The sequence below is a fragment of the Cyprinus carpio genome, chromosome B10 (genome assembly GCF_018340385.1).
Source record: "Cyprinus carpio isolate SPL01 chromosome B10, ASM1834038v1, whole genome shotgun sequence".
Taxonomy (NCBI): Eukaryota; Metazoa; Chordata; class Actinopteri; order Cypriniformes; family Cyprinidae; genus Cyprinus; species Cyprinus carpio.
In genome coordinates this window covers 10,975,256-11,003,182 of record NC_056606.1, presented here as the reverse complement: position 1 = coordinate 11,003,182, position 27,927 = coordinate 10,975,256, and the positions used below count along the sequence as shown (strand labels likewise).

Here is a 27,927-nt window from a genome sequence, read left to right as displayed (position 1 = left end):
GACAAACTGTTCAGCATTTTTAATGTACCTTATCGATATTATCAATGTAAGCATTTATCTGCTGACTAACAGAGACAGGTTTAGACATACTCTGTGTGTATATTGGAGTCGCTGCCAAGGCCTGAGCAATGTTTGGGGTCTGCTCGGATTCCGATTTCTCCTGTGTAACACAACAGCTCCGTTCCTCGCATGAAACAGCCTAAGTAGCCCGTATAATGAAATATAAGAGAATGAGTAACGGGTTTAGGTACAGTTTACACAGAGCATGTTTTTGAGTTCACTTCCGTTGCTTTTTAAGCATTTTTATATGTAAACACTTTTTACACATGCCTCAAGACCCTGCGATGTTTACCCTTTTCTGTAGGCCTATGCTTCATTTCGCGTTTTGCTCTAATTTTTTTTATGGTATCAAATCTTTATTTCGAACAAAATAATAATACAAATAAAAAACACAATAATCAACAAGAAAAAAACATATAAATAAACAAAAAAAAAAAAAAATTAATTAATAATCAACATAATAATCAACAAGTTCGAAAAGGGATAGGTAGAAGCCCTAGGCTTATCAAGACCTACCCCCAGTAACTACCCAAACCAATTCACAATCGAACAAGATAAATCAAACTTAACGTTTTAAATAATACAAAAAAATACTAAATTAAAATAATGCTTTATCTTAATATTAAGATGAAGACAAAAAGCATATACAAAAACCATTATCAAGCAGCATTTACCGCCATAATGAATTATCATTCACCCTCTCCACTTCTATACTTATCAAAAATAAAACTTTTGTACCTTTTTTTAAATCGCAACATATTAACACTTTGTTTGATCGAACTGCTCAGACCATTCCACAAAAGCACCCCACAAATCAAAATACACATACTTTTGAGTTTTGTCCGAGTCCAATGTTGACCCAAATTTAAATCCCCTCTCAAGTTATAACCCCCAACCCTATCAGTAAATAACTGTTGTATGTTTCCAGGCAACTGTTTATTTATTGCTTTATAAATTAATTGAGCGGTCTTAAATTTAACGAGATCATTAAACTTTAGAGTGTGCTATAGTAAATATAGTAAATTAGTATGCTCATGATATCCTACCTTATTTACTATTCTAATTGCTCTTTTTTGTATTGTGCTTAATGTTTGAAAGGTGGTTTTGTAGGTGTTGCCCCATACTTCAACACAATAATTTAAATAAGGCAACACAAGTGAACAATACAAAATAAAAAGTGCTTTTTTTACTCAATACATGCCTTGCTTTCCCCATTACTCCAACACTCTGCGCTACTTTTGTTCTAACGTATTTGATATGTGGTTTCCAACAAATTTTATGATCAAGAATCACACCCAAAATTTATTTTCATAGACTCTTTCTATTTTAACATTATTAATCATAACTTTTACTTGTGTGTCAGTTTTGCGATTACCAAACAGCATAAATTTGGTTTTATCTAGATTTAACGATAATTTATTTAAGTCAAACCATATTTTTAACTTATTGATTTCTGATGTGACCACCTCCAAAAGCTGCTTCAGATTTTCCACTGAACAGAAAATATTAGTATCATCAGCAAAAATCACAAATTTTAAGAGGTTATTCACCCTACATATGTCATTTATGTACATAATAAATAATTTTGGACCCAATATTGACCCCTGTGGTACTCCACAGGTAATACCCAAGCACTCCGATCTGTACTCCCCCATTTGAACAAATTGTAGTCTGTTACTTATGTAACTTTTCATCCAATCTAATGCAACTCCTCTGATACCATACTTTTCCAGTTTATTGATTAACAAACGATTTACCTCTATAGGCACGGTTTACCTCTATACCTCTGTTAATCTGTGTACTGATTGGTCCATTGAAAATAACCCATCTGACCTCTTCCTGTTGGTCCAGTAGAGAGTTTTCTTCCTTGTGGCTTTGGTCAGTCATAATCATTCTGTATTTTTAAAAGAAAGAATGAAGAGTAAAAATACATGTTTATATTGATGTTTATTTGTGTCTACATTTTAATAAAATCCCTAACACATGGCTGGGCTTTTCCTTAGACTGTGCCTTGACAGTCAGTCTCAATTACTGCTGTTTACCCCTTAACTGGAGGTTATCAATTAATCCATCCGCCTACGAGTTACACTCAGAGGTTTGAGTTTCCCCAGCCGAGACCTTTTAACTCACCCTAGCAAAACATCAGCAGTTAAGTGTTGTACTCGTGGAGAGCTCACTTACCCCACTGGGGCTACTTGGCCGTCATTAACCATCCCCGCCATCTCACTGACCTCCCGTTTCCGTGGGACCACCCTCTTTTTGTTTATCTGCTCTCTCGTTTTCTCTCCCTAACCCCTTCTTCTCACAGCACGGAAACTGTGGCCATTCAATATTTGATGAATCTCAATGGCTCACAAGCAGATTTGCTGTAAAGAGTGACAGCAGTGGAGCTCAGGTGTCAGACCTCGTCTGCCTCTGTCAGTCAGCAGTCTGGACTCCCAGCTGAGGATAAACACCCCTGAGGGACATTTTACCCCATCTGCCACAATAGCACTTGATGTAAACATCAAATGGATTACGCCCTGGAGACAAGAGGGCTGTTTGCACACACAGAGTGCACCTAATATAGTACCAAAGAGGGAGTGTGAGTGCATGTGGAGCAATATCTATGAGTGTGTGTTCAAGTTTTATCCCTGTGGGACTCTTTTAAAACACACTTCTATCACTCTCATATAATTTGTCTGTTGACAATTTCCAAAAGTATATACGCATTTAATCAAAGGCCTTTTTTGTCTGCAATTTCATTTTTATCGCAAAAAAATTTAAAGTGACGTGACATTCAGCCAAGTATGGTGACCCATACTCAGAATTCGTGCTCTGCATTTAAACCCATCCGAAGTGCACACACACAGAGCAGTGAACACACACACACACTGTGAACACACACCCCAGAGCAGTGGGCAGCCATTTTATGCTGCAGCGCCCGGGGAGCAGTTGGGGGTTCGGTGCCTTGCTCAAGGGCACCTAAGTCATGGTATTGAAGGTGGAGAGAGAACTGTACATGCACTCCCCCCACCTACAATTCCTGCCGGCCCGAGACTCGAACTCACAACCCTTCAATTGGGAGTCCTACTATCAAAAAAATTTAATAAAAATACTATTTAAACATTTTTTAGTAAAAATATTTAATAAACAGGCTATTTTACAGTGTCCTTGTACGTGCACTTACTAATAACAGTACATTTTGCAATAGTACATCACATGCAACTAACTCTAAACCATACCCTAACCCTAACCCTAGTACACATTGTTAATTAATATTATTCAAAACTTAAATATATAATTACAATGTACACCTTAAAATAAAGTGTACCCTCTAAACGCATTTAAAACATATTTAAAAACTTGTTTCCACCACAGAATTGTATTAAACACAAATCATTTGTGTTTAATAACATTGTGTGGTGGAAATTACATTTTAAATGTTTAATTAATAACTAAAATGTAATATACCAAATGTAAAATGCAATATATCATGATTTATTAAAATTGCTAAAAAACAGCTCAACCAAACACATTGAGCTCAGGCGTAATTTCTTTGATTTTTTCTTTACACACCATGTGTCATATTTCATCTCTAGCTCCTCACTGACACTTTATTATTAAAAATAATAATTTTAAAAAGTATACTAAAAGGTTATATTTGTTACTCTTTTGAAAATGTAAAAAAGTATGATAAATTGTTAATATATATATACACATTTTAAACTATAAATATATATATTGTAAATATAAATGAATAAAATAAACATCAGTGACTTAATAAATAAATATAGAAATTATATACACAACTTTATGAAAGTCAGGGTCAATTTATATATATATATATATATATATATATATATATATATATATATATATATATATATATATAAAATATATATACATAGATAGATAGATAGATAGATAGATAGATGAGAGTGTTCAGTGCTATAGAAGCAAGGCAATGAGCTTGTTACTCTGAAGGTGGTCAGCCACTTTACAGAGCTGCTGGATAAGTACTTATAGAGAGTGAGTCACTCAGACTTTCACCTTTATTCTCTCGGTTTCACTCGCTCCCTCTATTCTCTCTGAATCTATCAGCTCCTCAACCCTCTTCACCTCCTCCTTTTCTTTTTTTAAATGCGGCACCGACCCAACCGGCAGATGAATGAAATGTTGATGTTGTTTTTCCACTCGCTGTTAACCTTCTGCAGGTGTTTCTGCAGTGCCGATCGTGATCAACACTTTTTAGCTTGCGTGTCATAACACGCCATTTCCATACTTCCATTTACATCAATACACTTCAATAAAGATAGCAAGCCACATTAATCAGACGTTATAATAGGATAGATGGCGTTCCTCTTGTTTTATTGTCAGAGCACACAAAGCTTTTGAATGGAAACATGACTGCTGGTGCATGCTGGGAGCTGAGAGCCTGACGCCTGCCTCCCCTGCCAGTGCTGTCAAAGATCATTCTCCCCCCGGCGGGTGAAATGGAACATTTTGAATTGATTCCGAAAGAAAATAATTTCACACAGTCTTTAAAATGAAACCTCTAGAACGTGATATATTAAAGGCGTATCCACTGCCATACATTACAACACTACAGTGCAGGTACATTCAAAATCGACGGACGCCAAAATCGTTTCGACGCCAGAAACCGGCGTAATTGCACATCCTGTGAGACACAACGGAAGACTCTGGCAATCAGCTCTTACGGCGAGAGCAGAGGGTATAATTGAATGGTAATTACATGGTAATTATCATCATGCATAAAGGTTTGGCATAAAGAAAAGGATCGAGGGGAAGAGGAATTTTTTATTTTATCATTTTTTTAACAACCTCTCCGAGATTTAAATGATTCTGTTCAATTATGGCTAATCACTGAAATCCAGGAAGGGCATAAATGGGGGCTGTCTATCTACAAAGGCAGCAGAGAGCTTCAAGGCACTTTGAAGCACCTTAGAGAAAGTTTCATCCAAGAGTGTGTTTTTTTTCCCGTGCTGTGTTGGTTGGTCGGCTTGGCAGAATGCATCATTAGAGCTGCTGTCTGAGTCACAGTCATTATCAGCCACTTTTTACCTCTGAAGTACTGGCGCCACTGTCATCAGGCAGTGTTTATGCCTGATTTTTGCATGCGCACGCGTGCGTACGTGTGATCACGTGCCCAAGCAACAGATGGAGCCCCGACGTACATTAATGACTTGGAACATTTTGTGTGTGAAGGTTTTGAAGAGTCAGGCATCCTTTTACAGCAATTACGGCTGTAACTTAACAGACTCTTTGCATATTTCAGTGAAGCTGTTTGAGAATGGAGGTTGAGGCAGAACGTAAGTGGCCATGACTCACCAGCCTCCAGCAGCAGCGCCGTGAGACTTCACCGCACTTATGCTCATTCACGGCCCTCTGCGTTTTCGACACAAAAGCTGAAAGAAAAGGAATGAGAGAAACACATCAGAGCCTCATAAACAACTGTCCCCTGTATCCGCTGCACTCTGGTCACTAATGGAAAATTTTCTGCTGCCGCAATGGTTAATTTGCAGTGGGGTCCACCACTAAGGGCTGTTGGATGGGAAGCCGTGGACGTTTAGAGTGCATCAGCACGATAATGAACGTCTGTTTGGGGTTTAACCCCACTATTATCGGTCGCCGGGAGGTCTTGGTGGTGTTTTAACCAAATGCTGTGTAGTTTGAATTAGATGGCAAGGCCTTCTGGCAGTAGGTGTGTTTGCGTCTTGCCTAATGCAGGTGTTTTTGAGCATAATTGAGTTCTGCATTGTGTCCAAAGTCAGGGTGTGGGGGAGTGGGCTGGTGTTTGTGCCTCTGTGTGAGAGAGAGATGGAGAGAGAGGGAGAGGGTATAAGTGCTTGAGGTTCTGCAGTGGCGCATGGCAGTAGATGACTCACCCGTCAATCATGTGACTCATTAATCACTGCAGCTTTCTCTCTCCCCACCCCTCTCTTTCATTTGGTCTCAGTGTGTCTCCATGTCTATTCCCTTCACATTACTCGCCTTTTATTATTCTAAGTTCTTTTTATTAGCGAATGACTTTCATCTAGTGGCGTCTTATTGAACAGCATCATTCTAAGGAGGTTGAAAACATGGATTCGGCTTTTTGCCAGTTAAAGATGCTTGCATTCAGATGCACTTACATCTTCTTTCACATAATTCTGTACGTGTTTTGCTCTGATGTTTGGTAAACATGTTCAGTCTTAATAATCACAACATGAATGCTTGTTGAGGAACAGGATGTCATGAGTAATGCGGCCGTGACTCGTAAAGGTTTTTTAAGAATCATAGAGCTGCATATCTATCTGTTGCATTAGAGATCTTTGAGTTGCTGGAGAATAAATTGTCTCTGTAGTCAGTCAGTTTGTGTTTTCAGTGTTCTGTTGTAATATGGCATGAGAAAAAGCTTGTGGAAAATAGAGATAAAATTCAAAGATGTACTGGGCATGCTGGTTCAAACTCTCTGTGACGTCAAATGCAATTTCTGCTACAGGTGAGATAAGAAACGGCATATATCATCCTGGCAAGAACCCTCTGTGGTACAGAAATTAATGAATTTCTGCTCAGGATCTGATCAAAGACGTTCCAATAAGACATTTGTTAAAAAAAACTGACTTTAATAAAATAATTGTTTTTATTTTCGTCATATAGCAAAACTAGTAATCAACATGCTGTTATTTACACATTGCACACACATTTGTTTATTTGACACTGTACAACTTACAATCGGGAAGTTGACAACAACAAATTCCTTTCACAAGACAGTTCACTGATGAAAACACTTGCTATAGTAATTAGAGTTGTCTTTCTTTGTTTTTTTTTTGTTTGTTTTTTTCTTTTTATTAATTTTTAAAATAATCACAGTTTGATCAAGGAAATTTTCCCCAAATTTGACTTTTTTTTTTTTTTTTTAAAGATGCAAATACAGATAGACGTGCAAAATGTTCACTCTTAGAGTATTCCTCACAAACTTCAGACATTTTCAATCTTTTTTAGGAACAAACGTTACTATACAGCATTCTGTTGGCTCTCAAGACAAAGATCCTGTACTCAGTGGTTGAACATTGGAGCTAACCCATAGCAACAGGGGCATTTTTAAAATTTGTTTGAATTTTGGCAAGATGCTAAGTTTACAGTAAATCACATGTGTACAGGTATTCCACCAAGCAGATTGACAGGGCACCGACCTAGCAAAGATATTCATCATTTTGCATTTCTGTGAATAAAATGGAAGATTTAGTTTCAAGCATTGTTTACAGCGTGCGTGACAGAATTCTTTTTTTTTTAGTGGTGCAAGACCTGCATGCACATGGATGAGCTAAAACAGTGATCAGTATTAAGGCAATAGGAACATTGATCAAAACAATCAAACAGACCCTCAGGAGAAGCCTGTAATAATTTGACAGTTACTTGTTTGTGTAACTAGTGCCATAGCAATTATTACTGTGCCCTGCAGTATCAAGAATGCAACCCCAAGCTTTGCTTTTCAATTAATCAAGTGTTTCCTAAAGAAAATAAATCTTTGTATAAACACGGGTCTCTTGCAATTGGCACCAAAATGTTTTCTTTGACCATTTTGTCTGCTTGTTTTTGGTTTCTTTTTCTTTTATCTTTTTTTTTTCTTTTTTTTTCCACATGCAAGAGAATCAAAAACATACCTGAATGACACCTTACAAATTCACCTTTGTATTCTCTCACCAAATTAAAATGTAAACTGCGAGAGAAACCAAATGAGTGCACGCAGAGAGGTTCTGAAAGCAGCACCATCTCTTCCGTTCCTGATTTGGAATGTATCAAAACACAAGAGTGGAGAAGAAACACCTAACTGTCTTTTCATAGCCCTGTCGCTCAAACTCCCTGTCAGCTTTTTCTCCTCACTCTTTCATCGCTTGTTTCATCGCTTTAGAATATCCTGAACTCCCAGCTGACTAAAATAACCTACGATTGTAATAAATCTTCTCAATGAAGTTCTCCAGTTCTTCATCACTCTCCTGTGGAGACTCCGGTTCATCGTACACATAGTCTGGTGGGTAGATGTAAGAAGGTGCTCTCCCGCTCTGAGGAGAACGTGGTTTGGGCATAGGGAGAGCCTGGTAAGTTCGGGGATGGGGGAGAATGTAATTAGATATGACAGTGTCTGGTTGTGGGTAGGGGCTCTGGGAGCGTTGTGGGGCTTGTGCCCATTTCCAATCCCTGGCCTTGGGCCTGTCTCTATACCTACGGCTTGGAGGCTTTAGACCATACCCCATGGAGCCCCCAAAATTGTAGTCAAATGACAGAGCGGGATTTGTATAGAACCGCGGCTTGGGGGGTGGAAAGAAGACCGGGTAATAGGCTCGATATGGCTTCTGATAATAGGGAAACGAGGGATAGGCCAGAAACTGCTTCTGCGGCTTAAACCAGTAGTCCTGCTTGCTGAGCTTCCCTTTGTTTTTCTCCTTGTACCATTTCTTATATGGATCGACTGTGTAAGAGGATTTCTTAGGTGACTTAGGATATTGATATGCCTGAGGCCTCGGCTTGGCTTTAAGAGGAACTAAAGGGCGGAAACGAGGGGTGTTGCTCGGGGGTAAATCCTTCCTCTTTTTCTTCTTCTCCTGAACGTCGCTGATTATTTCTACCACATCGTCAGCAGGCAAGTGCAGCTTGCTGGAAATCTCTATCAACTTGTCGATGGTCTGGGGATCCATCTCATCATCGTCATCATTATCCTCCACCTCGTTTGAGCGCTTGTCCTCGGCCACGTTGTTTAGAAGAGCCGCAGCCTTCATGTCACTCATATAGGACGATGCTTTCGGCTTCCTGCCCATGTACTCCAGAAGCATGTCAGAGGCGATGTCTGCCAATCTCTGCTCCTCCTCACGCGCCTCCTGTGCCTCGGCCTCCTGCCGCCTCACCTCCTCCTGCTCTGCCTGTGCCCGTGCCTCCTCCTCCTTGCGGGTCAGAATCTCCTCCTCCTCTTCTTCCACAAAATCGAAATCATCCATGAAGTTTCTGTCAAGCTGGGATGGGTTTCTCGTTCGCTCTTCCTGCCACTTAAGCTTCTTGGTCGCATGGGCCAGTTGCTGGTTATAGGCTTTATAGCCTTTTAGAGGCGGGAGGATCTCATTGTCTTGCAGCCCAAGGTCAATGTTTTGGAAATAGCCCCTGGTTTTGCGCTGGAGGGGGTTGGCCATGTGAGACTGACTCTGCCTGGCCGTTCCTTCAGGCGTATTCACTTCGTCCTCCTTCACACTCTCACTTTCATCCTTTGGCTTTTCTTGTCCCCAATTTTCCTCCCCTTGCAGTACTACCTCTGCCGAGTTCACTGTGTCCTGCTCAAGGTCTCCCTGATTCCTCATTGCCTCTATTGCGAGTCCTTCTTCAGAATCCCCCTGGGTCATCTTCTCTCTAACTGGGTGGTCAAGAGCCTCAAGCAGAACAGAGGCTAGAGAACGGGCAGAGTCCATAACTGAGACATGTTCCTGTCCCAAGGGTTTCTGGAGCAGTCTGTCCACTTTCCTATGTGTCCAAACAGCTCCTTCTGCTGCCCCTGGGTCCTCTTTTGCCAAGTTGAGAGCCTCATTGATGCTGCTGCTGACTGAAAATCTCTGCTGTAGTGCAGGGCCAGCCAGGGCCAGCAGGGGGGTGAGGCTAAGGAGGAATAACAGGAGAGCTGAGGTGCTGGAGGGGTAGCAACAGCAGAACATGACCATGCAGAGAGGACAGGATGGGGGAGAGGGGAGCACCTGACAAAGACAAAAGAATACATGGTGATTAATTTGTGGGTTTTTTTTTTTTTCTGAGCATTAACAAGAATATACATTTTATTGACACTGATATTTTAACATCTCGTCTCTAAAGCATTATAACGTGCATGAGCTGAAATCTGTTAGTATAACAGAATATTACGTGCGCTTGTTTTACATCACTATGTCGTCAACACCATACGTTATCACTTTTTAAATCCAATTAATAGGGCTGCTTTAATTAAAGTGAGTCCACATGGAGACTAAGTATAAAGGCAATATCGAGCGAATTCCCTGGTTGCCTCTTCACCTATCATTTCTCGAGTCGCATTAGTGAAACGCCACAGCAAGGCGACATATGGTTAATGACTATATTAAAACAACGCTTAGTGTAAATTGTCTTTCTTGACTTGCAAGGGAATCGAAAGCATGCCTGAATAAAACCTTATAAATTCACGTGCTTTCTCTCACACCTAAATGCAAACTGCGAGAAAAACCATACTATGTCAGTCAACATTTGTCTTTTTATTCATTCATATAAAAGCAATTTGATCGTTCATTTATTAGTTTGTACGTTCTCTCCCTCCTTTCGATTTTCAAAGAATGAACTCCCAGCCAACTAGTCTTAAGATTTATTTAAAATCCTCATTCCTACGCACACGATCTCAAAATATTATTTTTTATCATTATTATTATTTATTGCTTTAACAAAGAAAAAACATAGATTACCTTCTCGAAAAGATACGAATGCGGATCGTATACTAAAAAAAAAAAAAAAAAAAAAAAAAAAAAAAAGAGGGGGAAAGGCGTTTAGAAATTTATGAATGAAACGCTTGTTGATCGGTCGACCTGTATCTCCTTGAATGACTTGCACTGAGATTTAACGTCACCTCAAGGTAGGCATCAGCGGAAAACTTAGCTATATTCCTTCATAGCCTCTCTTTGTTTAATATGGAACTATAAACTATGTATCGAGTGCGTGTAAGAACGGCAGTGCACTTACTCACCTGATTTCCTGAACAAATTAGCTGGAACTCAAAACCTTGTGCTTCTTGGATGAGGTTTGGAAACAACCGTTATCCTTAAGTTCATTTAAAACTTGAGTTAAAGTAAGTTTGCTTCCCACAAGAATTATTTGAAACACACTTCGATCTGTCTTGTCGAGAGATGAATGCGGAGCGTGATTTTTTTCAGCACCACGGACAGCGCAACTCCCATTTGTATAGACGCGTCTGGACACGTGATCCACGAGTCATCGCGCCGCTGTTGACGTCAGAACTTTCCATTGATAAGAATTTCGTGTCTCGTTTGAACTCAGAGGGTACGCTACGGTGCTCTGATGAATGAACAGAGATTGCATGAATGAAACAGTCTCTCCATTAAGAACGGAGCACAGTGGTACACAGTGAAAGCACCACTGCTAAATTAACTCATACAAAAACTAATTCTAATTGTAGCTGAGTCGACTGAACACTGGCGTTTTGCTGTTTTGAACATTATACGTTTAAGTTTAAAATATCCGTTTATTCGCAATACATAGTATGTTTTTATAGGGTATACCATGTACCTAGCCAAATTTGACACTGTCACTTACTTAGCAGACCCTTTTGGCCTGTTGATTGTTTGCGAGGTGGCCTTAATCAGAGCTGGAGAGAGACCGAACTGCTGCACCCACCGTGACGCAGGCGGTTCAGCTTCACTGCTCTACTTCCGCTCAATTTCCCGAGCTCGTTCAATTTTCCGCTCTTTGTCTCCTGCCACCCCTTACTTTCATCCATCTGTCTCTAATGTCATTCTCATGTAATGTTTTCACAATAAGTTTTTTTATTATTAATAATATTATTATTATTTGCATGTACAGGTAGCTTCAATTGACCTACAGATAATCCAGAAATATTCAAAATGTTTCATGAAGAGTGCAACCATGGCGTTCTCTCTCTCGCAATTATGCTTTTCGAGATAAGAATTTCGTCTGACGTGGTTTAAAACCTTTACATGAATACTGTAGGTTTTAGGAATAGGCCTAATTGGAAAACGCTGGAGTGGCATTGGAGCCAACAGCAATCCCGCCAATCACAGTTTATGATTCGTGTAATTGGATTAGTTGCAGTGCGGATATTGAAGTCCCACGAGCCACACTCGAAATGGCAGCATCAAAGCTGTCTCATTATAGAGTGGGAACCTTATTTCAATATTTTCAAAAGGTTGCATCCAATAGACTCGTGTTCCTGAATTGGCATGAAACTTTGAGATCCGTCCTACCTAACCCTATTATCGTGTATGTTCACTTTTTATTTGTCTTTTATTGTTATTGTTATTTCCAGGTACCCTACTTAATAAGATTGATGAAAATGGGTTCGAATTCGAACCTAATGGATTTTGCAGCCTGATGTCACTGTAAAACATTGTTAAGAACCTTGTGCTTTAGAGAACCCATAAACCAATACGCTGATCTAAAGAATCCATAACGAAACATTGAAAAAGAAAAGTAAAACATTTAATTAATAAATAATAAAAAAAATATCAAAGAACCATATAAACAGTTCAAGAACCATATACAACCAGCTTTGCTTAAACTAAAATGTTGCAAAGATTCACTGCAAACCATTCATTTTAAGGCTGCCACTTAAAAATGCTGCATTTTACGCTCCAGAGAGGTATACGTGCGAAGCCTGGTTGTATTAATATTTTCCAACAGCTATACGGTGCCAAGAAATAACGTATGTTATTTAAGTTGGCGGGGAAATTACCTTTTATTCTGTAAAGGAAAATGCGGCATGCAACAAAGGGCTTCACAGGAAAGCGCGTATAGCTATGAGTGTGAATGCGTGTCCTTTTCTACCTTGGTGGCGAATAATTTAAGAGCTCCAAGGGCCAAGGGTCAGATTTTGATATGGCTTGGCATTATCGACTGCCACTCAGCATTAGCGCAGTTGCGACCCTTAACCAGCGCTCTCCATCCCCCGCGCTGACTCACCTCCTCCTAACTGCCCATGCACTCCAGGCAGGACCCAAAATGCCCACTCAAGAAGAGAATGAATACATTATATGTTAAAAACTGTGGCAAAACAGAGAGAACTGGGCAAAATAGCAGATAAAAGCGCTTTTGAAGTTTTTCCTGGGTATATGGTATGATGAGAGTTATTGTTCACACCTACACAAGGAAAAGATTCGTCAAGTTTTTGAGGGCTCTGCAGACATATTGGCTGCAATTATGAAAATGTATGTTCAGATACACTCAAAAAATGTCCACCGCCTAATGGAAGTGACATAACACGCGCTCATGAATAAAAGAATTCATACTCCCACGAGACAGAAAAAAAAGCATCGTCCTGGGATCGATTAATTCTCCCATTTCACATTTTACTCAGCTGCGGCTCGAGCTTAATGGTGTGTAGCCCAAGCCTTGCGCCCACACACGAGCACCGCATCTGTTTTGATGGCAAATTCTCCTAAGCGACTGCTCTCTTGAGGCGATAGGCTCTGATTTGTCGAAAATGTCTGACTGAAAGGTGCCTCAGTCCGAAATGAGCCCCTTGACACATTTAGGCACTTGAGGCTGACTATTTAAACCGAAATATGTTAGCTTATTTCTACGTAAATATTGACAAAGAAGAACCAGACACGAGACAGTTCATTGTGTGTCAGCATGCGCTCTTTGACCGTTGCCACTGGACTAACTTGCGGCTAGCAGTGATCTGTTTGTTTTATTTATTCTGTGCGGTGTCCCAATTTCAATAATGTCGACCCAGGGGAGCGTTTGACCTCGGAATATCTCAATATTTACAGTTTGAACAGTACGTTACACTGCGAATGAAGCGTAGTTCGTCCTCGCGCGCGTCGTCATTCATACAGCTGTTCTGCGCGCGCCTCTTTCACCAAAAGTGTTTACATATTGTCGCGTTTTTAATTGATGACCTTTGTCAGCAAAAAAAAAAAAATATTTTATGGATAAATGGACAGATGATAACGCCAACATGTTCCTTATGTTCTGTCGCAGAAAACGACATTTTGCGCTGTGTTAAATAAACCCGAAGGCAGTTGTTGAAAGGACAATAGCCTAATGATCATTGTAAACTAAATTTCGTTTCCAAATAGGCTATATTTGCGTTCAGCATCTCATGCGTTTTTGTTTAGAGAAGAGACCAAAGCGCTTTTTCGCCGAATTATGCGATGAACCCCTTTGGTCAGTGTCATAGGCTATTACGTCGGAGGTTGGCTTCGTATTTGGAGTTAATGAGCCGATTGATATCAGCGAGAGTCATCGGTTCCCTGCCATCAATCTCTCTTTCTTTCACGGGGAGAGAGGATAGATCAGCTCGCCCATAACATTTGGACTTAGTGCAAGCGATGTTCAATTAAAACACGCATTTAGCATTTGTTCAGTTAATACGATGCTGAAAAATAAAAATAGTGATGTCTCGACATTTTAAGAGACAAAAAGGCCAGGACAACGCATTTAAAATATTTTACGTATTCTGTGCATTCACCCCTTACAAAACATTGTAAACAAATAGGCTAGCCTATCTATTAACCTGTCGTCAGTCTGTTATTAATAATAACCTATTTTGTGAATATTAGTGCAGACTTGAATTTCGAAATAAACGAGAAAAAAATCATGTATTTTATTATGATACGTAAAGTTTTTATATATTTCGCAATTACTTTTAATTCAGTAGACTAAACAAATCCCGTAAATATGATTGATAATTTGGAATCCAGTATGTAGTCTGCAAATCGCCAATTAGCTCATTAAAAGATCAACTTTTAAATGAATGCCAAAAAAAAGTTAATTATTTCTAAACATATATTGGCTAAAATCTCAAATATGTTTTTTTTTATAAATAATATTTATAAATAAGTGGCCGAGAAACAATCACATGAAGTCGGAAAGACAATAGTGACTATATAATTATTGTGTTTTGACATATTTATTGTCAACTACATATTTGTAGTTTCGTCATGCATGAGTCTACAACCTAAATTAATTTTTTTTCTGTTCTTTTCTTTGTTTCTCTTTATTGTTTCAAGACAAAGGAATGCTGATATTTTAATGAAAGGTCACAAAAAAATGTACACATGGAAGTATACAGATAGAACTCGAAATTTTACCTGTATTTTCATATGGGTAGCTTTAAATACTATATTAAAGACTTCAGTTTAATATCAATAATACATAGATGATTTAATAAACTGCTTTGTCTGAGTGTATATCTCTTGGAAATAAATCCAGGAGAGGGCGCTATCATTACGTGATTTCAAGCGTTGTGACTTATGGTTCCTTTGTGATGTTGCCCATTTCACATTTAAAGTTGGCATCAAGGCAAATATTAAGAGAGAGAGAGAGAGAGAGAGAGAGAGAGAGAGAGAGAGAGAGAGAGAGAGAGAGAGAGAAGAAAAATAGCCTATCAAACTGTTTTCATCGTTGACAGAGATTTTTAAAAAGATATGGTAGGCTATGCATCTTCTGAAATGCCTTTTGAAGATTTAAGTCGATGGAATACACAAACGAGCGAATTAAGTATCATAAAAATAAAGATGAAGCAAAAGAAGATAAACTGCAGAATAAAACGTAAACAAGAAAAAAAAGTGTGGCTATTTAAGAATTACAGCCTCAAAAAGTAAAAACGAATGATTAAAAATATTTTCGTCACCTTCAATTATTATAGAATCGACGTTGTCAAACTAAGTGGAGCAATCCATTTATGAACCTGCAGGTACTGTCTTCCTCATTCTTGTTTTCTTCCACATGTTCCATGACTTTCTGTGTTTACGGAGCACGCGGCGCGCGCATGCGCACCTCAGCACAACACACATACACAGTTACGCGCCATAAACTCGCGCGCACCGACAACACCAGCGCACAAGTGTCCTCCAAATCTCCTTGTAGGAACGAAAACTGTTATCGGTTATCAGCACGGAACCCGACTGGAAGGGAAGTAATTTGAAAGATGCTTTAAACTGGGTAAACTGCTGATATGACTCATCCAAGACACCCACAAGCCTCTGATCAATCGAATGGGAGGGAGGGGAACGAATTTGTGTGTGAGAGAGAGGGAGACAGGGAGGGAGAGCCAAACAAAAAAACAAAAAAAAAAAAAAAAAAAAAAACAAACCATTATAACATACATTACACATGCCAAAAGACAATATTAAAAAAAGAAAAAAACAAATAGTTTCACTAAACATCACCCTGACACCCTCAACACCCCAAATGTCTGATAATCCAGATGTCAGAAGACCCTGTTGTGACATGAACATGACTATTGGTTTCACTGAAACATGTCAAACATCTCGCTACTTACAGTTAACCATGAAAATTAGTATTGCAGCACTTTGCTACACTTTTTCACTGAATATGTTCTCATTCATCAAAAACTCCCCTCCATTATGCTATCCATGCATATATGGTGAAGGATTCCTTTAAATCATTGTTTTGTGTAAACGTTTATGTGGCCAAATTTAAATAGACAGTAGCCTAATAAGACAGCAATCTCATCAAGAAGTTAGTCTTTATGATGAATCATTCTCTCTCAATATTTATTTATTTATTATTTGTCTCTATAATTCCTTTTAATTACATGGTTTTTAATAGTTATTTTATGTGTGTGTGTGTCTGTATCTCCCATAGAGCCATATCTGACTAAAGGCATAATGCAAATGTTTTTAGTTAATGTTTTTAGCTAATTAATTTATCTGAATTGTTGTAGGTTGAACTATAGGCTATGTTTCGATATAGAACATAATTTCAGTTGTAATACCAGTTGTTATTGTTTTGGTGAATGTCTTTTTCGGAGATCATAAAAAGTGTGCCCCTTATGAAAACATAATCCCCCACCATTATATAAATGTTCTAGCTACGGCCCTGCCATCCAAAATGTAGAAGACTTTGTTTCTTCATCTGAACAGATTTGGAGATATTTAGCAGTACATCGCTTGCTCACCAATGTATACTCTGCAGTGAATGGGTGTCGTCAGAATGAGTTCAGACAGCTGATAAAAATATTTACATAATCCAAAAGTAATCCACAAGACTCCAGTTTATCAATTAATGAAAAACTGCACATTTCTAAGAAACAAATCCATCTTTAAAGCCGCTTCTAATCTACTTCTAACTATTCCTCTAGAGAATAAGTCCATCTCTGGTTGTTCTCCCACATCAGATCCACTGTCATGTTTGTTTAGAACTGTTTTCGCTTATAAACAATCTTGATCTGTGCATATTTCTGTCCTGTTTCAGACGAGATGACATTTTCACTGGAGAAAGCAACACTGTGCGGCACGACTGTGATTCAGCCGTAGGCACGAGGCCGCGGACCAAGTGCCTTGGGTAATCACAGCGTGTCGATGTACAGCCATAACGCACTGCTATGAGTGTGATAATGTGTTTAACAGTTTGTTGAAAAAAAAGTGTGAAAATACATAAACAACAGAGTATCTTTAAAAGCCTCTTTTGTACAGAACTACGTCCTTTCACCATGGATTCAAATCTCAAGTTGACATCTGTTAAAGGTGATTTCCAATGACAGCACTGCTCAGTGCATTTGTTGGCTGTGTCAAATAACAAATAATAGATTAATAAAGATCAGAGAGTGACCATTCGATTTACACAAATGGATTATAATTAATGAAAGTGAAAAAGTGACATGACATACAGCCAAGTATGGTGACCCATACTCAGAATTTGTGAGCTGCATTTAACCCATCCAAAGCGCACACACAGCAGTGGACACTCACACAGCAGTGAACACACACCCGGAGCAGTGGGCAGCCATTTATGCTGCAGTGCCCGGGGAGCAGTTGGGGTTCGATGCCTTGCTCAGGGGCACCTCAGTCGTGGTATTGCTGGCCCGAGACTCGAACCCACAACCTTAGGGTTAAGAGTCAAACTCTCTAACCATTAGCCCACAACTTCCCGATGTTTAACCACTATAGAGACATCAGTGGCAAATTCCAGAAGATCTGGATGAGTTGAGGCTCTTAGACATTGACTTTCTAAACAAACCGCATACTTGAAGTTTAAACATTCTGGCATAAAATAGTCTTAAAACTACATTCCATGACACAAAAACAGTATTATTTAAAAAATTATACTGGATTTAGGGGTCCATCATGATGTTATATATATACACACACATACACAAACATGCTGCTTTTCTGTTCTCAAGATGTTAATTGATGCACTGGAGTCATGTTGATTACTTGTGGATTACTGTGATTTTTTTTTAGCAGCTCCAAATCTAATCCAATGAAGAACCAAACAGATTTTAGATTTACATTTAAATTTACATTTATTCATTTAGCAGATGCTTTTATCCAAAGCGACTCTGGGGAATACATCAAGCTGTTCATTTTAAAGAGGCGAATTAACACAGGAAGTGCTGGTAATACCAAGTTCCAGGCATTGTTCAAATAAGTACATGCTAGGCTGAGGTCTAGCTAGTCTTGAACTTGATGCAAGCTGCAACCGGTAGCCAGTGCAGGGAGATAAGTGTGATGTGTGCCTTTTTGGGCTCATTGAAGACCAGTCGTGCCGCTGCATTCTGCATCATTTGTAGAGGTTTGATTGTGCATAATGCAAGTCCAGCCAGAAGCAAGTCCATCCATGCTGAGATGTCTGCCAAGCAGCCTGAGATCTGTGCAGCTAGTGTTGGATCACCTGGTTGAAATGAAAGATAGAGCTGTGTCTCATCAGCATAGCAATGGTAGGAGAAGCTATTTGCCTGTATGATGGGTCAGAGTGACAGTGTATATAAAGAAGAGGAGGGGTCCAAGAACTAATCCCTGAGGAACCCCAGCGACCAGTTGATGCCTCAGGGTATTTATATTTTCTGCTAATTTTCATTTTTACATGAACTATCCCTATAAGAACTATCCAGGGACTGTTGAAGAACCCAAAATGGTTATTCTATGTCATTATTGAGGAAAAAAAATGGAGCCTTTATTTTTAAGAATGTGCTTAAAAATACGCCAAACAAATCAATGTAACTATGGATTAGAAGAACAGTTATATTTGTGACTACAAGCAGCCCTTTAAAGTCAAGATGAAACAGCATTCACAATCCACTTTACTTCCATAAGCAAAAGTATTTAAAAAAAATTAACTGGAGCAATTTATCACATATTAATGAAAAATGGCAAAGACATTCTTTTTTTTTAAAGGGGTCATATGATGCGATTTAAATTTTTCCTTTCTCTTTGGAGTGTTACAAGCTCTTGATGCATAAAGAAGATCTGTAAAGTTGCAAAGACTAAAGTCTCAAAACTAAAGAGATATTCTTTATAAAAGTTAAGACTTGTCCACGCCCTCCTAAAACGCCTCGTTAAAACACGCCCCCATGTCTACATCACTATGTGGGAAGATTTGCATAACACCACCCAAATGTTCAAGCAAAGAAAGAAGGCGTAACACATCAACATGTTTCGTTGTGAAAGCGAAAATACTTTGTTTGGCCTTCCAAAAGAGGATGATATCTGCTTCGTCATGCCTAGATATGATCCGTGCTGGTCGCTGAGGAAATACATCAACTTCATGCTGTGGATCTCCGTATCGGCTTTCACCATGGATGAAGTGGAGTCCAGTCCAGGGTCGTCACATGTGGTTGCTGCAAGCCAGCCATCTGCGCCGTTCTCAAGCCTGCCGACCGTTCTTCACTCAAGCCCGTTGTGTGACGCATTTTATGGAGGACTGTTTCCTGAACCTGCAGAGTAGCCTACAATGGGTCTGTGCTCAAAGGCTTTTCTATAAAGTGGGGTATTTCTAACTTTGCAAGGACAGTCTGGCGCTTCTGACTAACAGAATGTAAGTACATTGTCACTGATGATTCAAATGTGAGTTTTGAGCAGTGTAGAGTAGAGCTTGTAGTTTGTTGTTTCTCCGATCACAAATGCAGACACGGTTTTATGTTTACGCAGCACGATATGCAACGCAACACGTTAAACACAGTATTAGTCATTATAATCAGTAATTATGTCCCCACTGGATGCAACAAATGCCTAATTTGTAATGCGTTTTATTGGATTTGTCTCGGCGTGCCGGGAGATGGCATTCCAGTATGTTAAGGGGCGTAACATTTCCGTCACTCTCTTTGAGGCATTCGGCCAATCACAAAACACTGGATAGCAGGCTAATCAGCATACACCTCACTTTTCAGAACGATGAGCTTTTTAAAAATCAACGAGTTTCAGAAAGGCGGGGCATAGAGGAGCAACAATAATGTACATTGTGGAAAATAATGTTTTTTTTCAACCTTAAACCGCATAAACACATTACACCAAATACACAACATAAAGTTCTTTTTAGCAACGTCATATGACCCCTTTAAATAATATAAATGAATATTAATTATATTAATCATTGACAAACAGATAAAAGTGGTGTAGCCTAAATAGAGTCATTATTATTTCATATTTCCATATTAATTTGTAAATGAGTGATTTGAAAAGTAGGTGGATGCATTTCAGGATGGACACTGATTTGTGGGGTGAACAATACTGATATTTCCTAATGCCCCCTAGTTATGAGGAAAATGTTTGTTGTCTAACTTGCCTTTAGACTTTGTGAAACAGCACATACAGAGATGACTTGATCAGATAATGAGGACAGCACCACATTAACATCACCATTATCTGTTTTTGTGTCATTTGACATTGGTATGGCGTACGAACGTACGTGAGTGAGCCTCCGCACCAAACGCTGATTGCGTGTCTGTCTACAGGCGAGGAGAGCGATAACATCTGTGTAATTTCAACATGATGACGGGCCCCACGGGAGCCAGCGCAGGAGATGATCTGAGTTGAGCTAAGTACTATTAATCGTTTAATTACCACTGGCTGATTCAGTCCATCAAAGCCCTCTCCGCATCGCCTCATACAAATTCATCTATTATGAGGTCATTCATGCCCTCGTCAATCAAATCGCACCACCCCCAACACCCAACCAGCCACCGAACCAGCTTGTGTTTTTACAGTGCGCAACGACTAGGTGACATGAAAGGAACAGTCACTCTTGTCCTATTCAGTGTTACACTCATTGAGCCAGATGGCTGTGTTGGTTTACAGCAATATGTTTAATAATGAGGCCTATTATGACTGGAGATTAGGGCATAAGCCTCGGCACAAAGACAGAAGATTCACTGAGGATATTTGGATGAAACAGACAGAGGCCAGCGTCTGTGAGGATGAAAGAATGTAGTTGTTGTCTCCTTTGTCTCTCATCTGTTGACTGAATATCACCCATCACTGTGCAAGAGCTTACAAAACATGATATTCCATCTGCATTCATTGTAGCAATATCACCTCTCAGTTCATAATGGCTTTCTTCTCCACACTCCAAAGGTATTATAATCGCTTTTATTTTATGTGAATAGGAGAGCGTTTGCTCTTAAGATTTGTAAACTATGTCCAGAGTAATGCTCTCTATGCTTCACTCACTTGCTTCTCCTTGAGTGATGTTAGTCAGCAGATCACTGACTTCTTAACTTTCCTTGCAGTTTCTCCGGATGCGATTCATTTTTTTATGCAAATGCCATCATAGAAGATAGGACTTTTAGGTTAGCAAATAATAGCAGACAGAGTATCTGTAGCCATAGGCTTACGTAATCGGTTTAACAGGTGCTCATCAATGAACCGTATCATGGATGTCATATGTGACTCAGACGCAAAGCAAGCTTTGAGGGATAGAATTCAGTGGGTTGGACTTGATGTAACTTGGTTTTTATCTTTCAGCCAACAAAAATACTTCTAGTACTCTTGTCAAAAACTTTGAAAGCATGGTTTATGAAAAAGATATTTAGGATTTTTACTGTATTTTGATCATATTAATGCAGCCTTGGAGAACATAGACTTCTTTCATATGTTTGAACAGTATTGTATTTATACACACACACACACGTTAACACGTAATTCATTTGTGTTCTCTTACAGCCTGAATTAACTAGGCTGTCAGATTATTTTGTTAAGCTGTATCTTTGTGGGTGGTTTTTAACAGTGTTTTCTAAGTACAGAAAGGTGTCCTCTGGCAAGCAACGACCTTGTTGTCCCAGATAATGTTTTGATAAGGACATACCTGATCTACTACATCCCACCATCGCCTCCACTAACTCGCCCACACTGCCTCTTCATTCTGAACCTCTCTTGAGGATAAGGAGACCAGATTTCAAAACAACACAATATTTAAATTAACAGATTGTAGGCTTGCCAACTAGGTTACATAAGGCATGTGCTAATTAAATAATTTATGCAAATAACTGTACAAAGTAGCTGCTGTTTATTTTAATATTGACTAACTATAATATTTAAAAAAAACAGTGTATACTTATATACCTTCACTTAACAATCAAACTGCTAGAGAAGTATTATGAAAAAAGCTTTATTTAAAGCTACAGGGTTGAAGGGTTAGAGAGAATACCAAAATCTCTGAGATATTAACATATAACACAGCATGTTGGCCATTCAATTTCCTTAAAAACATGTGATTACACAAATTTTGCAATCCTTCCTTGGAAGTGAGAGATTTTGAGTAGCATCTGTCAATTAAACTTTAATTGGAAAATGACAGTTTGATTCCTGTCCACGAACTGGTTCAAACTATATTAATGAAGTGATTCAGGATTCTGAATCGATGATTAGTTAGCATTTTCTTGCATTTGCACTATTTTTTTTAAATTGGTTTAAATAAATGATTTTTTTAAAAAAACAAACAAACTATTTTATTCACATATATAGAAAAGGAGTGGAAAACATGTCTTGATTATTTTTAGTTAAGTTGTTATGGTGTTTTACTACTTGCAAATTTATTTTGGAATTAAAAATTAACTATTAAACCATTCAAAACAAAACCGAATAATACCAAAAATCAACAAAAACCAACCTTACTTTTTTTTACTATTTTACTTTTTTTTTATTTTTTTTTTTTTTACTATGGTACGAATGTTACCAAAATATAACAACATAATGTACGCATAAACTCATGTATAAAACAAATTGATATGCATTACTGAGAGTAGAGACAATTTGAGAAGTCAAAAGTTTTATTGTGACTCTTTAGCTAGTCATGGCACAGCTGCAATGGCTAAGCAAACTGAATGAGTCAGAGCTGTAACCACTTTGAGAATTCGAAAAGTTAAATTTCTGGTTTCTTTTCATTTACATGGGAAGCCAGCTCCCCAACTAAGCCATTATTCTACAGCCACTTTCATTTTAATAAAAGAATTGATTCCATTTGATTGTGTTTCAGCAGAAGTCTTTGAGAGCGTTTAAATGGCGACATCAGTATGTTGCTCCCCATGCATATCCACATTTTAGATGAAGCTAATTGGATAACCACGGCAAGTTAGGTGCTAAATTGCTTTTTTCAGGTGATGAACTTCTTTTTTTAGTCAAATTCAACCATGGCAGTGCTCACAATTACATGACTCACAGATGTGATCAGCCTTCTTCCCACTTCTTCCAAAAATTCTTGAAGGACAGAATAGTAGCATATGACCTCAAAATCCACACAATACTGTAATTTAAGGAGCGTTTAAGCATTTAAGCAACACTTCTGATCGATTTATAGTCACCATGTGACCAGTTTCTCTTTACGCAACTGCAATTACTACACTTTCCTATACCGCTCCTTTCTTGTTTTGGTTGCAACTGTCAACTTTGGACAACGTAGTGATTAAAAATGAGTCATATATGGAGTCAGAAATTGTGTAGCTTTTATGGTAAATCATGTTTATCTCTCTTACATACAAATACTCTGATAAATCATTTCATATAAGGTAACGTCCCAGCATACTTAAACACTTGTATATGATCTTTAGTTGTGACACATCTTTGAAAATCTATGTGACATACAAGACAAACATCCACTTTTGACTTATTTTCTTTCCTTCCTTCCTCTTTTTCATTTTTGTTACTTTCATACTGCCATCTGGACTTTTTCATCTAATGCATCCATTTTTATTGATCTGATATTAATGGAAAAAAGATGGCAAAATATAATAGAGTCTGCGAGAATGATAAAGTGATGGAAGATGAGAATAGTGAAAAAGTAGTAAAATTTTGTGGGAGGGAGACAAAAAGACAAATGCAGAGAGACTCATACTGGGGGATTCGGTCAATAAGTGAAAAACAGCATGTGACTAGAAAAATCAGGGGGGACAGTGGGGAAAGGAGACGAGGGATGGAGTGGCAGGGATTGAATGGAGGAGGGTAAGAGAGAAAGAGGTGCAAGGGGGGACTGGGGAAGAGGGGGATATAGAGATAGAGGGAGGGCTGGTGATCCTCAGGGCTGGATGACTCACTTTGCTGCAGCCGTTTGTGCGTCACTGGCGCAGGGCTGGAGGAGGAGATAGTAGAGAGGTCTGCACATTTAATTACAACCTGCCAATTTATATACAGTGTACACACACATTCTCTCGCACGCGCATGCATGCTCTCTCTACCCTCGCTGTCCCCCCTATAATGCCAACATATGATAACATGAACGTTCAAAGACCCCCACATCTATACACACAACAGCATTTCAGGCCACAGAATCTCTACATTCAGACCGAAATGCACACAAAACCACTCATCAATGCAAATATAGATTTCCGGCAGCTTGGCATTTTGTCAAAAGTGATGCAGATGCAGAGAGAGAGCATTTACAAGGATGTAAACCTTCACAATTCCAGGTGTCACACTATAAATTAAACGAAATGGATGAAAAAAGCCAGGCAAACAAATCTCATCTCTGGCTTTAAAGGCAAATGTATCTTGGCAGATAGTACAAAACAACATCTGACAAAAGTCGTACTTCAAGTGGAATGAAACCTCAAAGATCATCACCATCGCATTAACAGATAACGTCTTTTAAAAATCATGATGGCTCCAGGGCTCTGAGGGAGCAGACTATTCTCCGAACATTTCCGTCTCGCTGACATCGCCTTCAAGCTAGGCGAAGACACATATCACGGTGAAAGATGGGACTTCAGGTTACAAGCTGCAGAGTTGTCTTGGCAGACAATAGACTGGTATAAAAGCCATTACAATTGTTTTTCCCCATTTCCCACTCGCCCTTCACAGAGTACCCTCTGTCTTTGGTGAAACAATGGGAGTGTGTGTTAGTACAGCTTAGTTTGAGAGTCCCTTTGGGAGTTTTTTTCTAACTAGAGTCTGTAGCTGGGAAAATTATCATAAATTATATATCGAAAACCTTCCGTCGGCTCCATCCTCATCCTCCTTGCAAACACACAACACACTAGCTCTCACACACATATGGTCTTCTCCCTTTTGAGCATGCCTCAGCCTCATTGAGCGGCAATTACCCCGTGAGTGCCCATGAGCCACACTCGCTAGACAATAGCCGCAATCAGCCGCCCTTTCTCGAGCCGCGTGCTCTGTTCCGGCTTTCTTGTGTAAGAAGAGAGCAATTTAAGCAAACAACAGCATTCCAAAGAAAGATGGAAGAGATTGCACGCTGCGCAGATGATTGGCCAATGTGCCAGCGCGCTCTCAAATAACACAAGAGCAAAACATAACACACCACCATTTCATTTCTGCACTAATATGGCAGCTGCTGATTGGATTGAAGGGATCGTCGTGCTTTAGTATAAATACCCCAATGGAGCGACCTCAGAAAGCGAGACTCCAGTCATTGTTCAATCAAAAATGGGGTGAGGCGAGTGCGAAGCCATTGGCGAACAAATGTCAGGCAGATTTCGTTATGAATTGTGGGGGAGAGGGGGGGCAAGAAAACGACTTTTTAATTGTGAAAACAACCCGCTATCTCAAAAGAGATCTGCGCTAGTTGGGCGACATGCAATTTCAGAAAATACAGAATAGCAACCTACAGAATGAGTCAGGGTTTAGGTGACATCATAAACAGCTTGCCATTTCCACGCTTGAGCTGCACTCATTTTCAGTCAAATGGCTTTGAAACGCTTCAGCAATCACCCCTGGCTGTGAAATAAAGGCATTTTCTCTCCTTTTAAAATAATTTTTGATAGCCCACTGAAAGGACGAGTAGCACACAAGTATAATGAAGCTGATTACAGACCCGCACGCAGCAGCTTTGGCACACGGTCCTTACTCGTCTGACAGTTTAATTCCCGTCTAGCACGTGGCGTTTATGATGTGTGTTCGTTTTTGTGCATTCCCACTTCCACGCTGTTTCAGGCACTAGTGTTTTCGTGAAACAAAATGGCACAGCAAGCTGTTGTAAGCCTGAGGTGTTTTAATACTGTCAGAGTGCAAATGAGCAATAACAATCATGTAGATGTGATAAATGGAAAATGGAGGATGAACAGACTGATACGGTGAGAAGAAATCGCAACGGAGAAGACAGAGAGATGGATGAGGGGGGCATGAGAAAAGTTATGATTGATGCCAATGTGACGTTAAATGGGGGGGAAAAGGGCGGAGTGGGAAAGAAAATCAAAAAAGAGAGAGAACTGGGTGACACTCACAATAAATCTCAGATTTGAGCCGATGCTCCGCACTGCCGCGTGCCCACACTCGCTACGCAACACACTTACATGCTCTACACACCCTGTGACATCACGATGACAGAGCGAGGGGTGATGTGTATTGTCCAGTGATTGGATGCCGGGTTATTCCGATGCTAAACACGCATGTGAATTTGTGTCTTTTCACATTAGTAAAGTGACCCGTCGGGGGCGGGCTCTCAATTTACATTTAGAGAGAGCAAGAGAGAAACAGACAGACAAAACAGATACAGAAAAAGAGAGACGGGGACACAAAGAAATATGCATGAAGCAGGTGAGTCACCATCAAACAATGGTCAAAAGCAACAAAGTGGGAATTAGTTTTTTGATGACAAACATTCATTGTCATCCTTTTGGTTGTTGTACAACAGTACTCAGACACTTTGAAGTGGAGGTTAACAGATCTAACGAATTAATCTTTCTTGCTGAGTTCATAAACAGAGTTTGTATACACTCACACACACATATAAATAAATAAATAAATATACACATAGACAGACATTTTCTCTTTCATCTCAGCCTCTTTGATCAATAATGTGGAGGTTAAACAGGTTCAAAGAATGAAAAGAGATGAAAATGAGCAACGTCTTGGTATATATATATATATAGTTGGTCTATCATCCTGAGCTTTGAGGTATAGCATCAGAACTAGGATTAAAGCACACAAAACCATTACTATAGCACAAACACACACACAGGCCTCTGTGAGGATAACACACACACACACACACACACACACACACACAGACTCCTATCAGGCAGAGCACATAAAAGGGACAGATGTCAAAGGAGCGTGATGGGAGAAAATTGTCTATCAGAAAAGACCACAATAAAGGAATAACTGTACACGCCAATTTAACCGTCATGGGCCAAACGATAACGTAAACGGACACAAAAACATGAAAAATAAAAGAGAGAAATTTATTTTAGAGTTTAGATCAAAGTATAAACTAAGATGTACACCCGTGAGCAGTCAGCTATTTGGCAAATCCTGGTATTCACAGAGGTTTTATTCTCTCTAATGTGTGGTGTGCATGGCGTGACACAGCTGCAGTGTGCTGGTCTGTCATCTCTGCTGGTTATTGTGTCTGAGATTAGCCTCTCCCATTCTCCCTAAAACCCTAAGGGCACTAGAGCCGAGACGATGGCTGTTATCACAGCGCGCACAGTCTTTATCTGGGAAGCCGAGATGACGAGCGAGTGCTGTCACATGCGTGTTTTGCTGCTCAGGTGCCCGTCCGTGACGAGCCCATGTAAGAAGCATGTGTGTTCATATGTGAAAGTGTGCAGTTTAGGATTTGAGTATAAGGCTTGTTTTCTTTTCTATTCATTTGGATTATTCCATTTAAATTGAGAATGTTGTTTAAATTCTTTGTTTAAAATGTATTTTTTGTTTTTATTTTAATCACTTTTTATTGTTTTTATTGTCAAGTACAAATATGATAATAATAATATAGTAATATTTTTAAGTATAATATAACAATTATAGTAATTATGTCATAGAATTATGCGGAGTTATTTAATGAGGTCATGAGACTTATTTGTAATATTTTTATATAAAGAATATTTTATTATTATCATTTTATTAATAAATATAATAAAATGTATTATTAATTTTATTATATAATTTAAGTATTAATATAAACACTTAATAATAATAATAATAATAATAA

General features: G+C 39.0%; 1 protein-coding gene and 1 long non-coding RNA gene across 2 annotated transcripts; both read right to left on the bottom strand.

The window, feature by feature from the left end:
• Nucleotides 1–511: 511 nt before the first annotated feature.
• LOC122138690 lies at nucleotides 512–26,799 on the bottom strand. Its single transcript, XR_006155736.1, has 3 exons — nucleotides 26,216–26,799; nucleotides 5,392–5,468; nucleotides 512–1,954 (listed from the first exon to the last, which is right to left on the bottom strand). It is a non-coding gene; the product is annotated as an uncharacterized LOC122138690 (long non-coding RNA).
• Nucleotides 6,652–10,987, bottom strand: LOC122138689. Its single transcript, XM_042732484.1, has 2 exons — nucleotides 10,787–10,987; nucleotides 6,652–9,779 (listed from the first exon to the last, which is right to left on the bottom strand). The coding sequence occupies exon 2, from the start codon at nucleotides 9,744–9,746 to the stop codon at nucleotides 7,980–7,982; it is 1,767 nt and encodes a 588-aa protein (XP_042588418.1). The 5' UTR covers nucleotides 9,747–9,779; nucleotides 10,787–10,987; the 3' UTR covers nucleotides 6,652–7,979.
• Nucleotides 26,800–27,927: the final 1,128 nt, after the last annotated feature.

What these genes read in the sequence shown, in the direction of transcription:
- LOC122138689 (XM_042732484.1), bottom strand. Translation starts at nt 9,746, where the DNA reads ATGGTCATGTTCTGCTGTTGCTACCCCTCCAGCACCTCAGCTCTCCTG.